General features: G+C 39.6%; 3 protein-coding genes across 5 annotated transcripts in view; 1 reads left to right on the top strand and 2 right to left on the bottom strand.

The window, feature by feature from the left end:
- LOC113024664 (venom factor-like) overlaps positions 1 to 7,031 on the bottom strand; it is a 33,729-nt gene extending 26,698 nt beyond the window's left edge. For both annotated transcript variants that reach the window (XR_013909838.1, XM_026171914.2), the window contains exons 1-12: positions 6,879 to 7,031; positions 6,772 to 6,789; positions 6,618 to 6,653; positions 5,339 to 5,377; positions 4,840 to 5,029; positions 3,963 to 4,128; positions 3,640 to 3,710; positions 3,316 to 3,407; positions 2,838 to 2,920; positions 2,662 to 2,749; positions 1,651 to 1,753; positions 439 to 553 (exon numbers count right to left, since the gene is read on the bottom strand). Coding sequence is in view for 1 of the 2 variants with exons in the window: in XM_026171914.2 (XP_026027699.2) it covers positions 439 to 553; positions 1,651 to 1,753; positions 2,662 to 2,749; positions 2,838 to 2,920; positions 3,316 to 3,407; positions 3,640 to 3,710; positions 3,963 to 4,128; positions 4,840 to 5,029; positions 5,339 to 5,377; positions 6,618 to 6,653; positions 6,772 to 6,789; positions 6,879 to 6,958 (1,081 nt within the window). In the remaining variant the exon portion in view is untranslated. The remainder of the gene's footprint in view (positions 1 to 438; positions 554 to 1,650; positions 1,754 to 2,661; positions 2,750 to 2,837; positions 2,921 to 3,315; positions 3,408 to 3,639; positions 3,711 to 3,962; positions 4,129 to 4,839; positions 5,030 to 5,338; positions 5,378 to 6,617; positions 6,654 to 6,771; positions 6,790 to 6,878) is intronic.
- A 3,298-nt stretch (positions 7,032 to 10,329) lies between these two features.
- On the bottom strand, positions 10,330 to 15,284 carry yju2b (YJU2 splicing factor homolog B). 2 transcript variants are annotated; one of them, XM_026171913.2, is made up of 10 exons: positions 15,182 to 15,284; positions 14,436 to 14,485; positions 14,271 to 14,324; positions 14,098 to 14,180; positions 13,527 to 13,582; positions 13,366 to 13,426; positions 13,059 to 13,201; positions 12,629 to 12,801; positions 11,283 to 11,421; positions 10,330 to 11,154 (listed from the first exon to the last, which is right to left on the bottom strand). In XM_026171913.2, exons 2-10 carry the CDS (start codon positions 14,436 to 14,438, stop codon positions 10,661 to 10,663), a joined length of 1,206 nt encoding a protein of 401 aa, XP_026027698.2. In that variant the 5' UTR covers positions 14,439 to 14,485; positions 15,182 to 15,284; the 3' UTR covers positions 10,330 to 10,660. The 2 variants fall into 2 exon arrangements, with proteins under 2 accessions (XP_026027698.2, XP_080159362.1); XM_080303236.1 differs by having other exon boundaries at positions 15,189 to 15,223.
- On the top strand, positions 15,226 to 16,858 carry LOC113024662 (transcription factor IIIA-like). Its single transcript, XM_026171911.2, has one exon. The coding sequence runs from the start codon at positions 15,241 to 15,243 to the stop codon at positions 16,456 to 16,458; it is 1,218 nt and encodes a 405-aa protein (XP_026027696.1). The 5' UTR covers positions 15,226 to 15,240; the 3' UTR covers positions 16,459 to 16,858.
- Positions 16,859 to 16,881: the final 23 nt, after the last annotated feature.

Genomic DNA, 16,881 nt, shown 5'->3' with positions numbered 1-16,881 from the left:
ACTTTGGTTTATCCAGAATGCTAAAGGGCATGTTGATACAATTCAGAGCGTAAGTTGCGTCAGTTTGGAGTTTCACAGCAGACATTATTGATCCTGGCGAGCAGTGGTTAATTACAACACACCGGAGAGTTTGATCTTACTAGGCTATCAGAAAAGGAGCAAGGCAAAGTTGACAAGCTGATCATCAACTAATGTGAGTAGATAAAGCAGTTACAAAGCCAACTTAACACCATGTCCAAAATTCTGAGTTAGTTGCATTAGAAAGCACACGAACTTAATCTGCTCATTTACAGCACATTTTATCGTTGTGTTAGATTTGCATGATTTTAAATGTGCTTATTTTTTTTTTTTTTTTTATTTATTGTTTTATTTATTTGTGGTTCAAAATGTTGACTTTCTTTAGTTTGTCTGAAATTCTGGCTCACACTTCATGTTTACCTGTCTTGGTGAGCACAGAGGCCTTGACATACACAGAGTTCCCGATCAAAGATCGAATGTTGGGGTAAGCACTTTTGATCTCCTCCATGCTCAGTGTAACAGTTCCACCATCAAGCTGCATGAAGAGAAACAGTCATGACAACACATTTAGCAGCTATAAAGGCCATTTAGCCTACCCAGTATGTAAAATTATTAATATAAACTCTTGGCTCAAGCACCTCTTTACAGCCACTATGCTTTATGAAGACATTTGGCAAGGATGCTTCATCAGCAAGCTATTGTCTGTACACAGAGTACGCAAACTTCATACATCAAAGAAATATTTGAAATTTAGTTGAAGCAAAGACTTTGGTGGTTTCTTTGTTTGTTTGGGGGGGGGTTATAAGAACTTTTTTAAGTTCTTATAAATTACTATTTTTGTTCTCCAGCTGCACTCACACCGTATGTTTGAGTCCCATGGCTCTCATCAACTTCCTTTTTAAAACTACTTGCAACTATTTTGCATATAGATAAAAATGACTTAAGCATTGCGGTTTATGGAATAAGCCGGTATGGTCTGAGTCACCCAGCCCTAGTGACCAGTATGTGACCCCACTGAGTTGTCTGCAAATACTTCCCATTTGCTTTCTGAGTCGTAGTAAAACTTGTAAAAGTGCAACACAAACCAAAGACAGAGAATGCTATCTTGAGAGCAGAAGTTGTGTCTTCCAGTTAGCATTACTCTGTTCAGAGTTTCACTACTGCTAGGTGAGTAGGTTTTTGCAGGTGAGCTATTGTCTTTCACATGACCTGCAAGCAACCAAAGCAGTCACACAGAGATTTTTCAAATAGCAGGCCCAGGGGTCACTGGCTGGTCTCCAGGCCCATGTTACTGGGGCTTTAACAACTGATTTCACAGTGAATGCCACCAACCACTCACACCTGATTAAAGCATAGATATGTTATCCTTGCAACAGGTGGTTGCCAGATATGATGCTGCAGGCCTGTGTGACTAAGGCCTAAGTGTTATTAACAGAAGTAGCTGCTAACAGTGTCTCTTTTTGTCACCTTTTTTTTTTTTACTGTCCCAGTATGGTTGTTTAACACCAGAGCTAAACAAAAATAATAGATAAGTAAAAGGAAGCAAATAAGCACATTAATTTTGACATAGATCTGAAATACAGAGGCCAAAATCTACAGCCATAGTAATGTAAACGTTTAGAGTAAACTTACATCTGACACCTGCTTCACTGAAGGTAATCTTATCATTTCTTTATTGAGCTTGACTCCAAACACAACATAAGCTGTCCCCTGGACTGGCTCTCCATACAGGTACCTGAAACACAGTCCTCAAAACAGTTATCCACCAGTCAATGGTGTGTTTATAATACCTATCTAACAGTTCCCAAGCCAAATGAAGCCAACACAGAAAATGCAGTTGCTCTAATGACCTCTTGGACAGACAGTAAAAAACATGGACGTAACGTCTGGGTCAGAAAAACTAAGGCATTGCAGATGAGCCTTAAATATGTATTTTGAAGCCCCAACGTGCTGCTTCAGAGAAAATACAAAGTCCAGAAAATGATGACCATGAATGTTCTTATGGCTAAGAATGTCATTACATTTGTATTTTTAAATTCTAGAGTCTGTTTGCAGGGTAGGACATCATTTCTAAGGAAGAGTTTAGAAGAGTTTATACTCAACTCAGCCCAAGATTAAATAAAATAACCTAAAATTCATTGTGATGGAAATAACATTTCATCATTATCATCATCATTTATTTATATAGCACTTTAAAACACACCTGGAAGACCAAAATGCTGTACAATACAAATATAAATATAATAATAGAAAGCAGAAACCAGACTTAGCAATAAAATTAATAAAAATGTCAGTTATCCACAGAGTTAAAAGCCAGGGAATAAAAATAGGTTTTTAATAAGGACTTAAAAACTGGAACTGATGAAGCCTGTCTAATATGGAGAGGAAGGTTATTCCAAAGCATCGGCGCTGCGACAGACAACGCTTGGTCTCCTCTAAGTTTCAGCCGTGACTTTGGGACCGAAAGCAACAACTGCTCAGCTGTCCGAAGGGAACGAGTGGGGACACGGGGCTTCAACAAGTCAGACAAATAAACAGGTTTCAATAGCATTGAAAGGCTAGGATTTAGTTAGAGACTAAATATGACCAAAGGATGTCACAAGTAAGAGAGTTTGTTGGTGTTTTTAAGTGTAATAAACAAACCTGGCTGAGATTTCTACTACCAGTTCACTGTCATCCAAGCTAAGGAAGGTCTTCTTGGGTGTTAAGGTAACATTGAAGGCAGGAAGCACTAAAAAAGAAACATTACAATGAATGTGACATTCAGAAAACACAGGGAAAGATATTATTCATTTGATTAGCATAATAACTCCACCTACCATATTTCTTCACCTGAAACTGAGAGGTGAAAGTGTTCTCCTCCCAGTGGTCAAACCTTGCTTTAATAATCCATGTTCCTTCACTATAAGACATAAATGTTGCTCAACACCCAACGCACTGTTCATCCCAACAATGTAAAGGTCAAATAAAATGTCTTTGCTTTTGTTCTTCTCTTTCCTAACTGAGATTCTAACATTCTGCCATGTTGTTCGTCTTGCTGACTCGCTGCACATATTAAGCAGCAAACAGGTACTCTGTGTGCCACCCAGTCAGCATTTGTAAGATACTCTAAAATCTAAACTGGTGCAGGTGGTGGCCTAAAGTAACCATGTGCATGAGATAAAATCATACTGGAATGATGACTTCCTAAAAATTTGATAAGACGACTTAGAAGCCAAGAATCTATCAAACATCTGTGTTAAACTTTCACACAGCTTGTAATATAACGAAATAGTTACCAAATGAGTCGATACTTACTTGACGTATTCAGAGAGTGGAAATGTTTCTGAAAAGATCCCATCAACAGCCCTGGTCCTGGAGACCTGTTTAACCACCACACCATCTGGATTCTATAACACAGAAACTACGTCAGCATTTGAGCTGATACATTCAGTACATGACAGGGTTATCACCAAAATACTGCCAGAATCCAGTTTCTACAAAAGCTACCAAGTTATGTAGCTACAGGACAATCCCTCTTGTACTGTCACATGGATGGTTTTAACATCTTTTGGCACAACCATTTTATATTTCAGCATTCACAAAAAAAATTTTTATATTTGCAATCAATGGTTTGTTCACCTCAATATCTATTTCGATGGAGTTGTTGAAGGCCCTAAAGGTTGGAGAAGACACAAAGGCTCGAAGTCGAACTGGAGACGAAAGGAAAAGAAAGTGGACATTTCTTTTAAATCAGTCAAACAAAATTATTATTTATGATCTTTGCTACTGGAAACGTTTTAGCAACCACTATCACTATCATCTCAAAATAGTCCTTAACAAATACGCTATTTAAGATTCAACCTGAAAACTATCTCGTCTAGTCATGTTATAGTTGTTTTAATTGTTCGCATCTTTATTTTGAAGTTTTCTTTGAAGTTTTAATGAATATCCTCTGTTCTCACCGGTATCTCCTGGGTTGTAGATGGGTTTGTCTGTCTGGATAAAGATGTACCCAGAGTGAAAGGTTACCATCAATAGCCTCTTCTCAACGTGGAAACCTCCAAAGGTCACTTTCAAATTCACCAATTTCTTCTTCTTTTCTTCGCGATTCAGTAAATCAGAGGAAAGCTGCGATGAGATGTGATTGTGATATAGAAGACAGTTACTCTCAAAAGCTGCTCTCAGTCAGTGAATTTTATCAGTATTTTATTTCTAATTTCTTTCATTCACTTTGACTTTAGCATTTATTTCAATTTGAAACAGTTTGGATTACATTCTGTCAACCAGAATGTCAAAGATGATTTTGCTCAGGATCCATTACAGTTGACAGGTTACTACAATGTGTGAAGTACAGAAAGACAGTTATGTTGGCACTGGTTGCCTGTACGGCACAAGGTAGTGAGAACCTAAATTAACTGAGAAGTCAAGGAAGTTCACAAACATTCATATCCAAGACAAGCTGTACAAATTAATCTCGTTCCACAACAAACTGACTCTCAGGGGGACAAATTCTTGGGAATTTTAGGAGGGGCAACGTCTTACCATCGCATTAGCTCACTGGTGCTATGACTGGATGAGCTAACAATAAATAAATATGAGCGAAGGCGGCTGCATGCAACAATGAGAATGACTTCTTTTTATTTTAAGAAAAAACAATCAACATCTAAGATTTTGCACTTCTCCTTTTGTAACTGTTTGAGGCTATTTAGTGAACATCATATCACAAATAGTTCACACATTTTTCAGATGTAGGTTAGTAGCTTCCGATAAATGACACTTGTGCACGTATCCTCTGTTTGAGTTGAATGGGTAACCTTAAATATGAGCTTGCTGAGTCACCTGTATAGGCTTGAGGGTGCTGAATCCATTTGCCTGATTTAGTGTGACTGAGTCCTGTAATAACGTGACAGCCTCGTTGAAGTTCTGGATCACGATGGAGACAGCAATGGGGTCAGACACACTATCAGCCTGTAAGTAGATGTTCTCATCGCTGTCTGTCCTCAGCACATCTGGAGCCAGCAGAACGAACCTGGAGGAGAGCAACAAAACATGGATTTCAGTAATACTACTGTCACCAGTGGTTCAGTCTTTATTGTGGCTACTGCAGCACCACTGTTATACAATTTCAGCACTCCTATGTTACTCTGGTGAACAATTCTAGCAAAAAACCAATTTCATTTTGAACCGACAAGCCAAAGCATGAAATATGAATATCTAACAGAGTAATAAAATTAAAAAAAAACAAAAACAAATAAAGATAGAACACACTTTGGTAAACATAATATACAATTTGGTTTGACTGATGTATTAAGAGAAGGCATTTGGTGAGCATCTGTACCTTGGTGAAGGATTAATTGTTTTCTGTGGTTTTTCTTTCCTACAAATGAAGAGGAAACGTATTAATTTCAGTCATCACATAGTGCTGCTAACTGAGACTCGGATAAAACATATTTTGCACATATAACAATGTACGGCTCATGACACTGCATTTTTCTATTCATCTTCAGTGTGGGAACATTTACTTATGTAATACCAAGTACCATATTTGTTGCATGAGATTTTGTGAGATTTTGAGACGTCTGCATCAGCAGCGGGATTTTTTTCTTAAATAAAAAACCTAATTAAAAATGAATTGTACAAAATTCATTTTAAGAAATAAGATAAGATAAGATAAGATAAGATAAGATAAGATAAGATAAGATAAGATAAGATAAGATAAGATAAGATAAGATAAGATAAGATAAGATAAACCTTTATTAGTCCCACAGGTGGGAAATTGTTTGGTCACGGCAGAAAGTACAAGTTTAAGATCAGTAAAAGTTAAGAAAAGCACAATAGAATAGGATAAGAAAAAATAGAATAACACACTATACAACAAGAATAAAATACTTTATACAATAGAATAAAGTGCTCTACAAAATAGAATAAAATTCTATTCATTGTAGTAGGAAAAACTGTACTTGGTAATATTGCAAATCAGTTACAATTGTGTATGGGATGTGTGTGTGTGTGTGTGTGTGTGTGTGTGTGTGTGTGTGTGTGTGTGTGTGTGTGTGTGTGTGTGTGTGTGTGTCAGCACATGTGCTCATCTGCAGAAACCATGTTATAAATAAACTGCACAAAACATATGCCACATGCAGCAAATATGATACAAATTTAAACTGATATACAGTATTTCATTTCTTCTTCTTCTTTAAATGTCACCAGGTTCAATAAACTCTTTTCAAACAATGCAAATTTTTGGCAATTATTTCAGACTGGCTTAACAGGGTTACAATTAAAACGGAGAGGGGATAATGACATGCAAGTTGCAATAACAAATGTAAAAAACAAATGAATAAGAAACAGCATGCCTTAATGATATTTTTAAAAGGGACATAAGAAATTCTCAATCATTATAGCAGAAAAGGCCACACAAAACCATGATGAGAATATGTTTGATAAGGAAATGAGAGCAAATATCCAAAGATTGAGGGTAATAAATATGAATTGATATTTTAAAATACATGTTAAAGAAAAACAGTGAATCAACAAATCTTAATTTCTTAACTTATTCCTTTTTTTAGTTTATGCATATTTTGCTTTCTGTTAGGCCGAATCCATCAAAGGTTACTTACTCATGAAGATGCCAGTATCGGTCAATTGGTACAAATCTGGGGATGAGATTCAAAAACAATAACTGAAGCTACCAGAGGCTTAACCTTGTCTGTACTATATGATTCTTGCTCACAGACCTCCTGTGTAAGCATGTTTGTGCACACACATACATACCTGTCCCTCCATGGATGCCTGTAAAGATCACAGCACGATTATTATACAAAACCTCAAAGATGTAATGTCCAACACACAGCAGGTACTGAGTAAGTAAAGCCTCTTACCTCCTAGAATGGTCAAATTGTCCATTTGAGTTGCAGAAAAGTACAAGGAATAAAATGTTGTGTAGCTTCAGTCGAACCATAACGATTGTCTTGGAGTTTCTGTGGACTATGGCTACCAGTCAGTCACCTAATTTGAGAGACCCAAAAACTACTGTAGTCAATAGAAAGGGGAGGGATGTAGCTGCTGATCAATAAAACAAACTATAGACTTGTTTGGCAAAGAATGATGGGGAGGTCTTAACCAGGGCAAAGAGTCATTTTGTTTTTAGTTCACTTATTTTACTTACTAACATGACGAATGAAGCTCAGCTGGAAGTTGCAGTAGCACAAACCGTGCATTTCATTGTCAACTGAATGTGCACGCAGCAGTCATGTGGTAATGAAGAAAATGTGTAAAGTTGTTGTATTATTTGTGACTGACACAGCACTGGCTTGGCTTTCTTGTTATCTGTGTCTGTTTTTTTCAAGCAACTGGTGGGTGGACCTGACCCAGTTTCAGATGTTGGCCCCATTGGGATCACCCATTTAAGCTGCATGCAGATGTCACATATCAACTCCTATCAGGTTTAAACTCAATGAAGAACCCAAATCACAGGCTCATCTGGTGGGCTTTCTTTCAGTCTGACAATTTGGACATTCAGCATATCAAAGATAATGTCATGGCAGATGCTTTGTCCCGTGTCCCTCAGGCATTTGTCACAGCTGTATCATTAATATGCTTTGTACTAGTTCCTCTTCAGTATTCCTTCCTCTGCTAGGATCCAAGACAGCTGAGTCTGGAGATGGAAGCGGTTTGAGCATATATCAACATGCTTGGCAGTGAGATTGATTATGAATAAAAAATCTGTAAAATGCATATGTTACATGTGTTAGGTTTATTTATAATGTCAATACAGGGAGTGCAGAATTATTAGGCAAATGAGTATTTTGTCCACATCATCCTCTCCATGCATGTTGTCTTACTCCAAGCTGTATAGGCTCGAAAGCCTACTACCAATTAAGCATATTAGGTGATGTGCATCTCTGTAATGAGAAGGGGTGTGGTCTAATGACATCAACACCCTATATCAGGTGTGCATAATTATTAGGCAACATCCTTTCCTTTGGCAAAATGGGTCAAAAGAAGGACTTGACAGGCTCAGAAAAGTCAAAAATAGTGAGATATCTTGCAGAGGGATGCAGCAGTCTCAAAATTGCAAAGCTTCTGAAGCATGATCATCGAACAATCAAGCGTTTCATTCAAAATAGTCAACAGGGTCGCAAGAAGCGTGTGGAAAAAAAAAAGGAGCAAAATAACTGCCCATGAACTGAGAAAAGTCAAGCGTGCAGCTGCCAAGATGCCACTTGCCACCAGTTTGGCCATATTTCAGAGCTGCAACATCACTGGAGTGCCCAAAAGCACAAGGTGTGCAATACTCAGAGACATGGCCAAGGTAAGAAAGGCTGAAAGACGACCACCACTGAACAAGACACACAAGCTGAAACGTCAAGACTGGGCCAAGAAATATCTCAAGACTGGTTTTTCTAAGGTTTTATGGACTGATGAAATGAGAGTGAGTCTTGATGGGTCAGATGGATGGGCCCGTGGCTGGATTGGTAAAGGGCAGAGAGCTCCAGTCCGACTCAGACGCCAGCAAGGTGGAGGTGGAGTACTGGTTTGGGCTGGTATCATCAAAGATGAGCTTGTGGGGCCTTTTCGGGTTGAGGATGGAGTCAAGCTCAACTCCCAGTCCTACTGCCAGTTTCTGGAAGACACCTTCTTCAAGCAGTGGTACAGGAAGAAGTCTGCATCCTTCAAGAAAAACATGATTTTCATGCAGGACAATGCTCCATCACACGCGTCCAAGTACTCCACAGCGTGGCTGGCAAGAAAGGGTATAAAAGAAGAAAAACTAATGACATGGCCTGCTTGTTCACCTGATCTGAACCCCATTGAGAACCTGTGGTCCATCATCAAATGTGAGATTTACAAGGAGGGAAAACAGTACACCTCTCTGAACAGTGTCTGGGAGGCTGTGGTTGCTGCTGCACGCAATGTTGATGGTGAACAGATCAAAACACTGACAGAATCCATGGATGGCAGGCTTTTGAGTGTCCTTGCAAAGAAAGGTGGCTATATTGGTCGCTGATTTGTTTTTGAATGTCAGAAATGTATATTTGTGAATGTGGAGATGTTATATTGGTTTCACTGGTAAAAAATAAATAATTGAAATGGGTATATATTTGTTTTTTGTTAAGTTGCCTAATAATTATGCACAGTAATAGTCACCTGCACACACAGATATCCCCCTAAAATAGCTAAAACTAAAAACTACTTCCAAAAACATTCAGCTTTGATATTAATGAGTTTTTTGGGTTCATTGAGAACATGGTTGTTGTTCAATAATAGAATTATTCCTCAAAAATACAACTTGCCTAATAATTCTGCACTCCCTGTAGTTGTCCAGGTTTGTAGGAACTGTTTTATGGAAATGAGCAGGTCAGGCTAAGACGCTCTATAAAGAAGCCCTGCCAGGGCCTCCTTTCTTTTCCTAATGGGTGCTGCTTGGTTAACAAAGCATTTTGGTTTTTGGTGTTGGCACATGCTCACTCATACACCAACGCTTTCAGACATGGCATGCATATGCTGACAATTACTCAAGCTTTTTTTTAGTTTCTTTATTTCATGAAAGTATTTAACAACCTCCCAAGTCTACATATGGTCTCACACCTCATTGACATATACTTTGAATCTGCTGCTAAGGTTTTTTTTTTTTTTACACTGCTGTAATTGCAGCTACTAGAGCAGCAAACTGATCTGGGTGTTTATCACCAAAGATAAATCAATAAAATTAATTGCTTTTCAATCTGGCAATAAACTACAGGGATTTCATCACAGCGCCTACATTAACCTTTAATGTTGAAATGTATCCACTTTAAAGCTTCAGAGCGCCAATGTGCAGCTGTCACTTTAAAAATAAACTCCAATACTGAGAATTAGCGATAAAATAATGATCTACAAATAATTACTTTCCACTTTGCAGGTTAAATCCTAAGAGCAATGATTTTCTGCAGTATTCATTTCCTATGTTATTGCAACAGTGTTCTGTTTCTTATATTCTTTATTCATTTGTAATCCCTGTTTCATCATCATCTGATAACATCAACGATTGGAGTAGGCAGCGCTCATAGAGATCATTTTGTGCCCCTTTTTGTGTGAGTGCACACAAAGTCTGAATCAGAAAACCTGGCTGGTAACCACACTTGTGACTGTGATTATCTTCAGCTGGGATTTGTAAAGCCAGCCAAAGTCAAAGGACCGGCTGTGTTGAAGCTCCTTTGCAGTAAACCCCTCAGGCCTGTGATAAAAATGAACTTTGCATCTGGTACAAGTTATTCTACTGTGGATGGATAATTTCAACACTTTGAGCCAACATACTGAACTAAAATTTAAACAAAAATGCAGCAATACTAGATGAAGCAGTTGACATTTAATTTTACAAGCTTTTTGGCTGTTTTATTACTGGGACACATGTTTGGGAATCTGAGGGATGTAGATTAGATAACCAAATACCATATGCTGGGTCAAGTTCTAAACATTTTTTCCAACACATTCACACATGACATTGTAATCTGCAGGCCACACAGATCTTAAAGATGAATGCAGCACTATTACTTCAGCAGATAAAAGAAGCATATGTTAGACGTCTGCAGCTGTGACAAATATCTACAGTTTGTTTTTATCTCCATTTTTCTTGTGACTCTTCACTGAAAACACAAAGTGTCCCATTTATCATTCAGTCTCACTGTCCAGACTCTGAATCCGAGTCACTGTAGTCTGCCACCAGAGATGTGACTCCTCCTGAGCATTTACTCCGGTCCTCCACCTTTCCATTTGTCAGTTTTTTGTCTGCTTCCTCTGTAGGTCTGATATGTACTTCCTTGAAACCATCACCATTTGTCTCATTCTGAACCATTTGTTCCGATACTATACATGGGGTTTCCACTGTGGGTGTGGCCAATGAAATGTCCCCATCGCTTGTGCTGACATCATGGTGTGACTTTCTGCGGGTGATGGTGGCACACTGTTCAGTCTTGTTTCCAGACTGTGATGTCCGTTTGCGGATTAAAGGACTGTGTGAGGAACCCAGGGCTTTGGCCACAGCTATTTCTTTCCCTTGGAGTCCAAGCTTATGGAGCAGGCTGCCTGCAGCACCACCTGGTGGTGTTGACGCAGAGTTAAACCATGAACGAGAGGCGATCTCCTTCCTTTTGCTCTGCTGTTTGTCCTCATATGCTAATCGGAAATGAGGAGAAAATGATGCAGAAATTGTAAAGGATTTCAGACATTTTCAAAATGAGACGGTAAATAATTCACTATACGCTCTTTAAATTTATATACTTGTGACAAAATATGTTGCTTACAGTCAGGTGCCTGGTAGGTAAGTAGTGCTGCCAGTTTCTTATCCTCCTCCTTCTCTGGTAACAGTGGGATGGATAAGTTGGTTCTCATCCTCACCGCATTATCCTTCTCCTCCTGATCAGCCAGAACTTTCTTCTCTTCCTATACAGCCAAGCAACACGACAAGGAAGACATTGTATGAAACTTTTAATTTTGTCATTAAAATCCAGAGCTTGAAGGAAAATTTGAAAACAAAATCCAGTCACACAGGCCTAGAGACTAGGTAGTAGCTGCCTGGCAACCACCAAATACAGGAATGTGTATTCCCTGACCAGCTGAGAGTACTATAGGTTGACTCCTGTTGGTCTGTGCAACACCGTACACTTCAAACAAGTGTAAGCTGTTGCACTGAAAACCTGTCTGTGATTACTTCAGTCAGTAGCAGATTGCCACAGTCAGCCATGGTTTATAGGAAAGGCGCAGACTTATGTATAAGCATTCGCCAACTAGCAGTAGTAAAACACCCCAAAGTGTCATGCAAACTGGAAATGAAGCTTGTTTACCTTTACAGTAAAAGTTGTGTCCTTTGAAACATGCTGGCTTCAGCAGTGGGGCACAAATTTTGTTTTAACAATGAAAACTGTCAATTTTAAAGTTCTGTGGGACAGTGGGCAATCCTACAAACTATGAGCACTAAAGTTTGTACAGCACCCGCTTTCTGGACAACTTTACAGTGACAGCCAGAAACCCACAGCAACCAGCCAGAGAACGAACATTTTGGTCCTGATGTCCAGAGGCTGCCTGGTGGGGTCGCTGACAGACGTCTAGGCCCGTGATAACACAAAGGTATGTAAAAGGATGAGTAAAAGACTATTACAGAGAGTGTTGAGGAAAATGCAGTTACATGCATATTTTATTTTCACTAGCAGTAGTTTAGGTCTTTAATGTGAATATCAGTTCACAGACACGTGACTAAAATAAATGAAGAAAATGCTTGATTTTTTTGAAAACACACAAAAGAAAATATGAAAAGTGCCGCTGTAGGGGGCAACAAGATTTAGCTTTTCATTTGAAACATGCTATATTCTATGCATTATAAATTAACACAGCAGACATTAAAGTTTTACTGGCATGTGTTGTATTTTTCTTTTGAAATGTGTAATGACTGAGTGAAAATATAATAATAATTTACAATGGTGTACTTTATTTTATAATGTCTTAATGTTTTCTGCAAGCAAAGGGTGTCATTCCAGCCACCGACCTTAATTTTAGGCCTGAGTGAAACATTTAGAAAATGTTACTTCTGAATGTCTAAGCAAATGAGAAAAGTAGTATTACTGCAATGGCCAAAAGGATGTCAATATCTTACTCTGAATTTCCTACGGAGGGTGCTGTTGAGCTGGAAGTCATCCTTCTTCCCGGCCTGATAGTCCTGGATCTCTGACAGAGACGGCAGAGCCTTTTTTAGCTTCTCCTTGTCTTTCCCACCGTGGTCCAGTTTGTACATGGCATCCGTCTCCAGCTTCTCCTTCTCTGCCCGCTCTGTCCAAAGAGGAACAAGGAAAGTTACATTGTATCGAGTAGCAACAAACAAGCACTTTTTTTGTAAAAATGACATCAGATTACATCAAGTATTCAAACAACCATTTGTGGAGATGTCTTTTGATGTGATATGTGCTGTCTATATGATTCTGTCCAACACAGAAAAATGATTATTTTGTGCATAATATTTACACACAGTGCAGGTAAGAGCACTGACCAAACCATTTATTTGTTTGTAAAAGCCACAACTGTGTTACCTGTAGTGAGAATCTGTTCATTCTCAGCCATGTCCCAGCGCTCCTCCTTCCTGCGAGCCCCGCTTACTATGACATAGTCACAAGTGGCTGGGTCTGTCTGCATCTCAATGTAGTTCACACAGAGATGGCACTTCATCCGAAATCTGGTTAAGGAAACAAGATTTTAATTCGAGGACAGCTTCAAGATGAATTTTACTGTGATACTGTAAAGTGCAGCATACAAACACACACGTTTATAGTTCTGATTTAAAGTTTGCACAACAGCAAAAGCTTTTTCTTTTAACAGCTGACCTGATCCCCCGTTTACCTGTAAATTGGCGTGGTGTAATAGTTCCCCACTTTCTTCTTCTCCGCGTTGTACCGAACCCCTGTGCAAACAACACATCAGTGTTGTGGAAATGAAAAGCAGGACTGATTGTACCTCAAAAAAAATGATACAATCTTATCATTCATTCATTCCAAACTTACCCATGCCAATGTGATTTTTGCAGCCATCACACCAGATGTTGTAAGGCATCTCAAACCTTGATGGAACCAAAATAGATCATTAAAACATGTAATTTGGGTGAGTTTTAAAGAAAAACCCTTATATACAAAAGCTCCAGGTTCTGTTCAATGTTTCTGCCATTAAAAGGAAACGCTTTATTTTAATAGATTCACCATTTGGCTATTTTCTGTAATTTAACACAAAAATGATAATAAGTTATTATAAAACAATAAAATTAAATCCATACAATTCTAGACAGAAAAAAGCTAAAGCTGGAGAAAAAGCCAAACAAAAATGAATACTAATCAAAAACACACAAAACTCTAATAACTATATAATACACATATACACGTACATGTATCATTTTTCTTATTTTTAATCATATGGTGATGGTGGTGGTAGAATATCATTCATGAAGCCACAGCTATACTGTGGCGTCTGTCATTTGAATGTACAAATATTTTTGTGGACGGTAACTCATACAAGACTGAAAATGTAATAATTTCCCATCTCCGGCCTCAGTTCATTACTACTCTACAAGTGTGCACTAACCTGATAATGAGGATGCCCTGGGACAGTTTCCGGGCTCTCTCACGCAGGGCGTGGGTCTTATGGTAGCCGTTGAGGGATCCATGCTAAAGATAACGAATGATAAAAATGTAAGCCGTGCAAAAAAGTAAAATTAAAACAACTGACACCCATAAAGTTTGTGTGATCTAACATACCTTGGCCGGATCAAAATCTGGAGGATAATACTTGTTTGTTCCCTTTCTTTCACCCTGTCAAGAAAACAATGCAGAAGACTTTATTAATAAAGAATACAAACTATTATTCTTTAGCTAGTATTTCCAATTGTGTGCATCCCTGGAAACAGCTGAATTAAAGCTTACCATTGTGACAACTGGAACGCTGCCCCAGGAGTGAACTCACTCCTTTTCACCTGACAAAAAAAGAAGGTCAGTCATTGACACCACACTGTAACAGTAAGGTTAATGTACCTTTCATTGTAGCAATTTAAGCGCCCTCCTTAATTATTTTTAAGAATATTTGAAAAGTATCCTGTAAGTTAGGAAACATACTGATTTCGCAAGGAACACATAGCTTTGCATATGTTATCATAGTTTCACTCCCCGAGTATCTTCTAAACCACAGACAGCATAAAACACCGCACCTCGCTACCTAATATTTCAAAAGCTGGTGAAACTGATTTCATCTGAAAGCACGTTGAAACAAATAGCCCAGTAATCTTTTAACAAACAGCTAAAGACAAAATGAAGCTCTGATTCGGATGTATAACAAAAGAAACCAACTGTCTTCGAAGCGCAAAACGTCGAAATTAGTTTGTTAAAGAGCACGTGAACACTGAAAGCATTTCTGTTACACTAGTGTCGTGTACATTAAACACTATATCAAAAGGTATTTTGACAAATTGCTGGAGAGGATGAGCTATCGCAAGCTGGCCGAAGGCTACGTAGCCTTAGCAAAGCTAGCTTGCTACTTAATGTTAGCGCCTGCTACTAGCGTGAATGAGAAGAACGTGAACACAAAAACATCCATAAATAAAAATCACTGCAGTGACATTTGAAAGATCCAACAGCTGTGATTACTCGTGGACGAAAATCTAAGGTATACTCACAAACAACCTTGGAACTGCCGTTTGTACTGCTGCTGCTGCACAACAACATCAGAGGGTTGATGGGTAATGAAGACGTAATTTCCTGGCATCGGAAGTGGCGTCACGTCGAAAAGCCCTCTGGGAAGCGCCGGTATCGGGAGAAAAAACGTGTTTTTGAGCGAGCTAAAAACAATTCGCCTGTCAATGCCGCAGAAATGGAAGCGAAAGTGGACTCATACAAACGTTATATCTGTTCGTTTAGCGGCTGCTCGGCTGCCTACAACAAACAGTGGAAACTGGACGCTCACTTGTGTAAGCACACGGGGGTGAAGCCGTACTCGTGCGAGCGCGACGGCTGCAGTAAGGCGTTCTGTAGTAAGTACCACCTAGCGAGGCACGAGCTCAGTCACAGCGGAGAGAAGCCTTTCCGGTGCACCGTGGACGGCTGCGCGGAGGCCTTCACCACCAACGCAAACCGGGCCCGACACATCGGCCGCATCCACTGCCTGGAGCCGAGGAAATACGTCTGCAGGTTTGAGGGCTGCGGCCTCGAGTTCAAGAAGAACAAACAGCTCAAATCTCACATGTGTGAGCAGCACACTCAGCTGCCCCCTTATCAGTGCACTTATGAAGGCTGCCAGATGCGATTCAGCTTCCCCAGCAAACTGAAGCGTCACGAGAAGGTCCACAGAGGGTACCCCTGCAAAGAGGAGAGCTGTGTCTTCACGGGGAAGACCTGGACCGAGTACCTGAAGCACAGGAAGGAGCAGCATAGAGTCACCCTGAAGTGTGAGCAGTGTAGCCGAGTGTTCAGGGACACCTGGTTTCTGCAGCAGCATCAGCACATCCACTCTGAAATGAGAGTGGTCCTCAAATGTCCCAGGGATACCTGTGACAGGTCGTTCACCACTGCCTTCAACCTGCAGAGCCACATCAGCTCCTTCCACGAGGAGCACCGACCCTTCGTCTGCACCCATGCCGGCTGTGGGAAGACGTTCGCCATGAACCAGAGCCTCCAGCGTCACAGCGTCGTCCACGACCCACAGAGGAAGAAGCTGAAGAAGCCAAGAGCCAAAAGATCTCTTGCTTCGAGGTTAAGCGGTTACTGTGAAACAAAGAGAGTGGTCTACAAAATGCAACCCGAACATGCAGCGCATAGACAGTCTTCACAAGAGAAAGCTGACCAGCCTGGCCCTTTTGAGCTGGTGTCTCTCCTACAGGACGCATCCTTGCTGTGCAGCCCTGCTGTGGACAGGCAGGGACTTACAAACACCCTGGCTACACCATTATCAGTGTAGCGTCAAATGAAGAGGAGCACCCCAGTTTTGTGTGGACAGCAGGCACTTTTAACAGAGCATTTATAATATATATTATTTGTGACATGGTTGTTGGGAGTCTTGGTGTTGAACACTGGTCATTGGTTGATTCATTATAATTTACAGTCTTTCTGAAAGGGAATTCAGAATGAAGAAGTGGAACGTGATCCTGGTTGTCTGTCCTCTGGGTTATGTCCGCTGCAGTGTTTCATTGTAGAAAAACATTACACTGTTTTGTTTTTCCCCAGAGCCATTCAGTTATTTATGTTTGGTGTTTGTATTTAAGAAAATATTTTTTTTTTACTGTATAAAACTTGAAAAAATGTGATGGGTGTTTTGTTACTACATAATGACAGTATTTCAATAAAACCTGTGGAATGTATTTGTTTTTCTTGAGTGCTCTTA

The sequence above is a fragment of the Astatotilapia calliptera genome, chromosome 6 (assembly GCF_964374335.1).
Source record: "Astatotilapia calliptera chromosome 6, fAstCal68.1, whole genome shotgun sequence".
NCBI classification, from domain to species: Eukaryota; Metazoa; Chordata; class Actinopteri; order Cichliformes; family Cichlidae; genus Astatotilapia; species Astatotilapia calliptera.
Note: the sequence above shows the minus strand (reverse complement) of the source record. Positions and strands in the feature narration are given on the sequence as shown.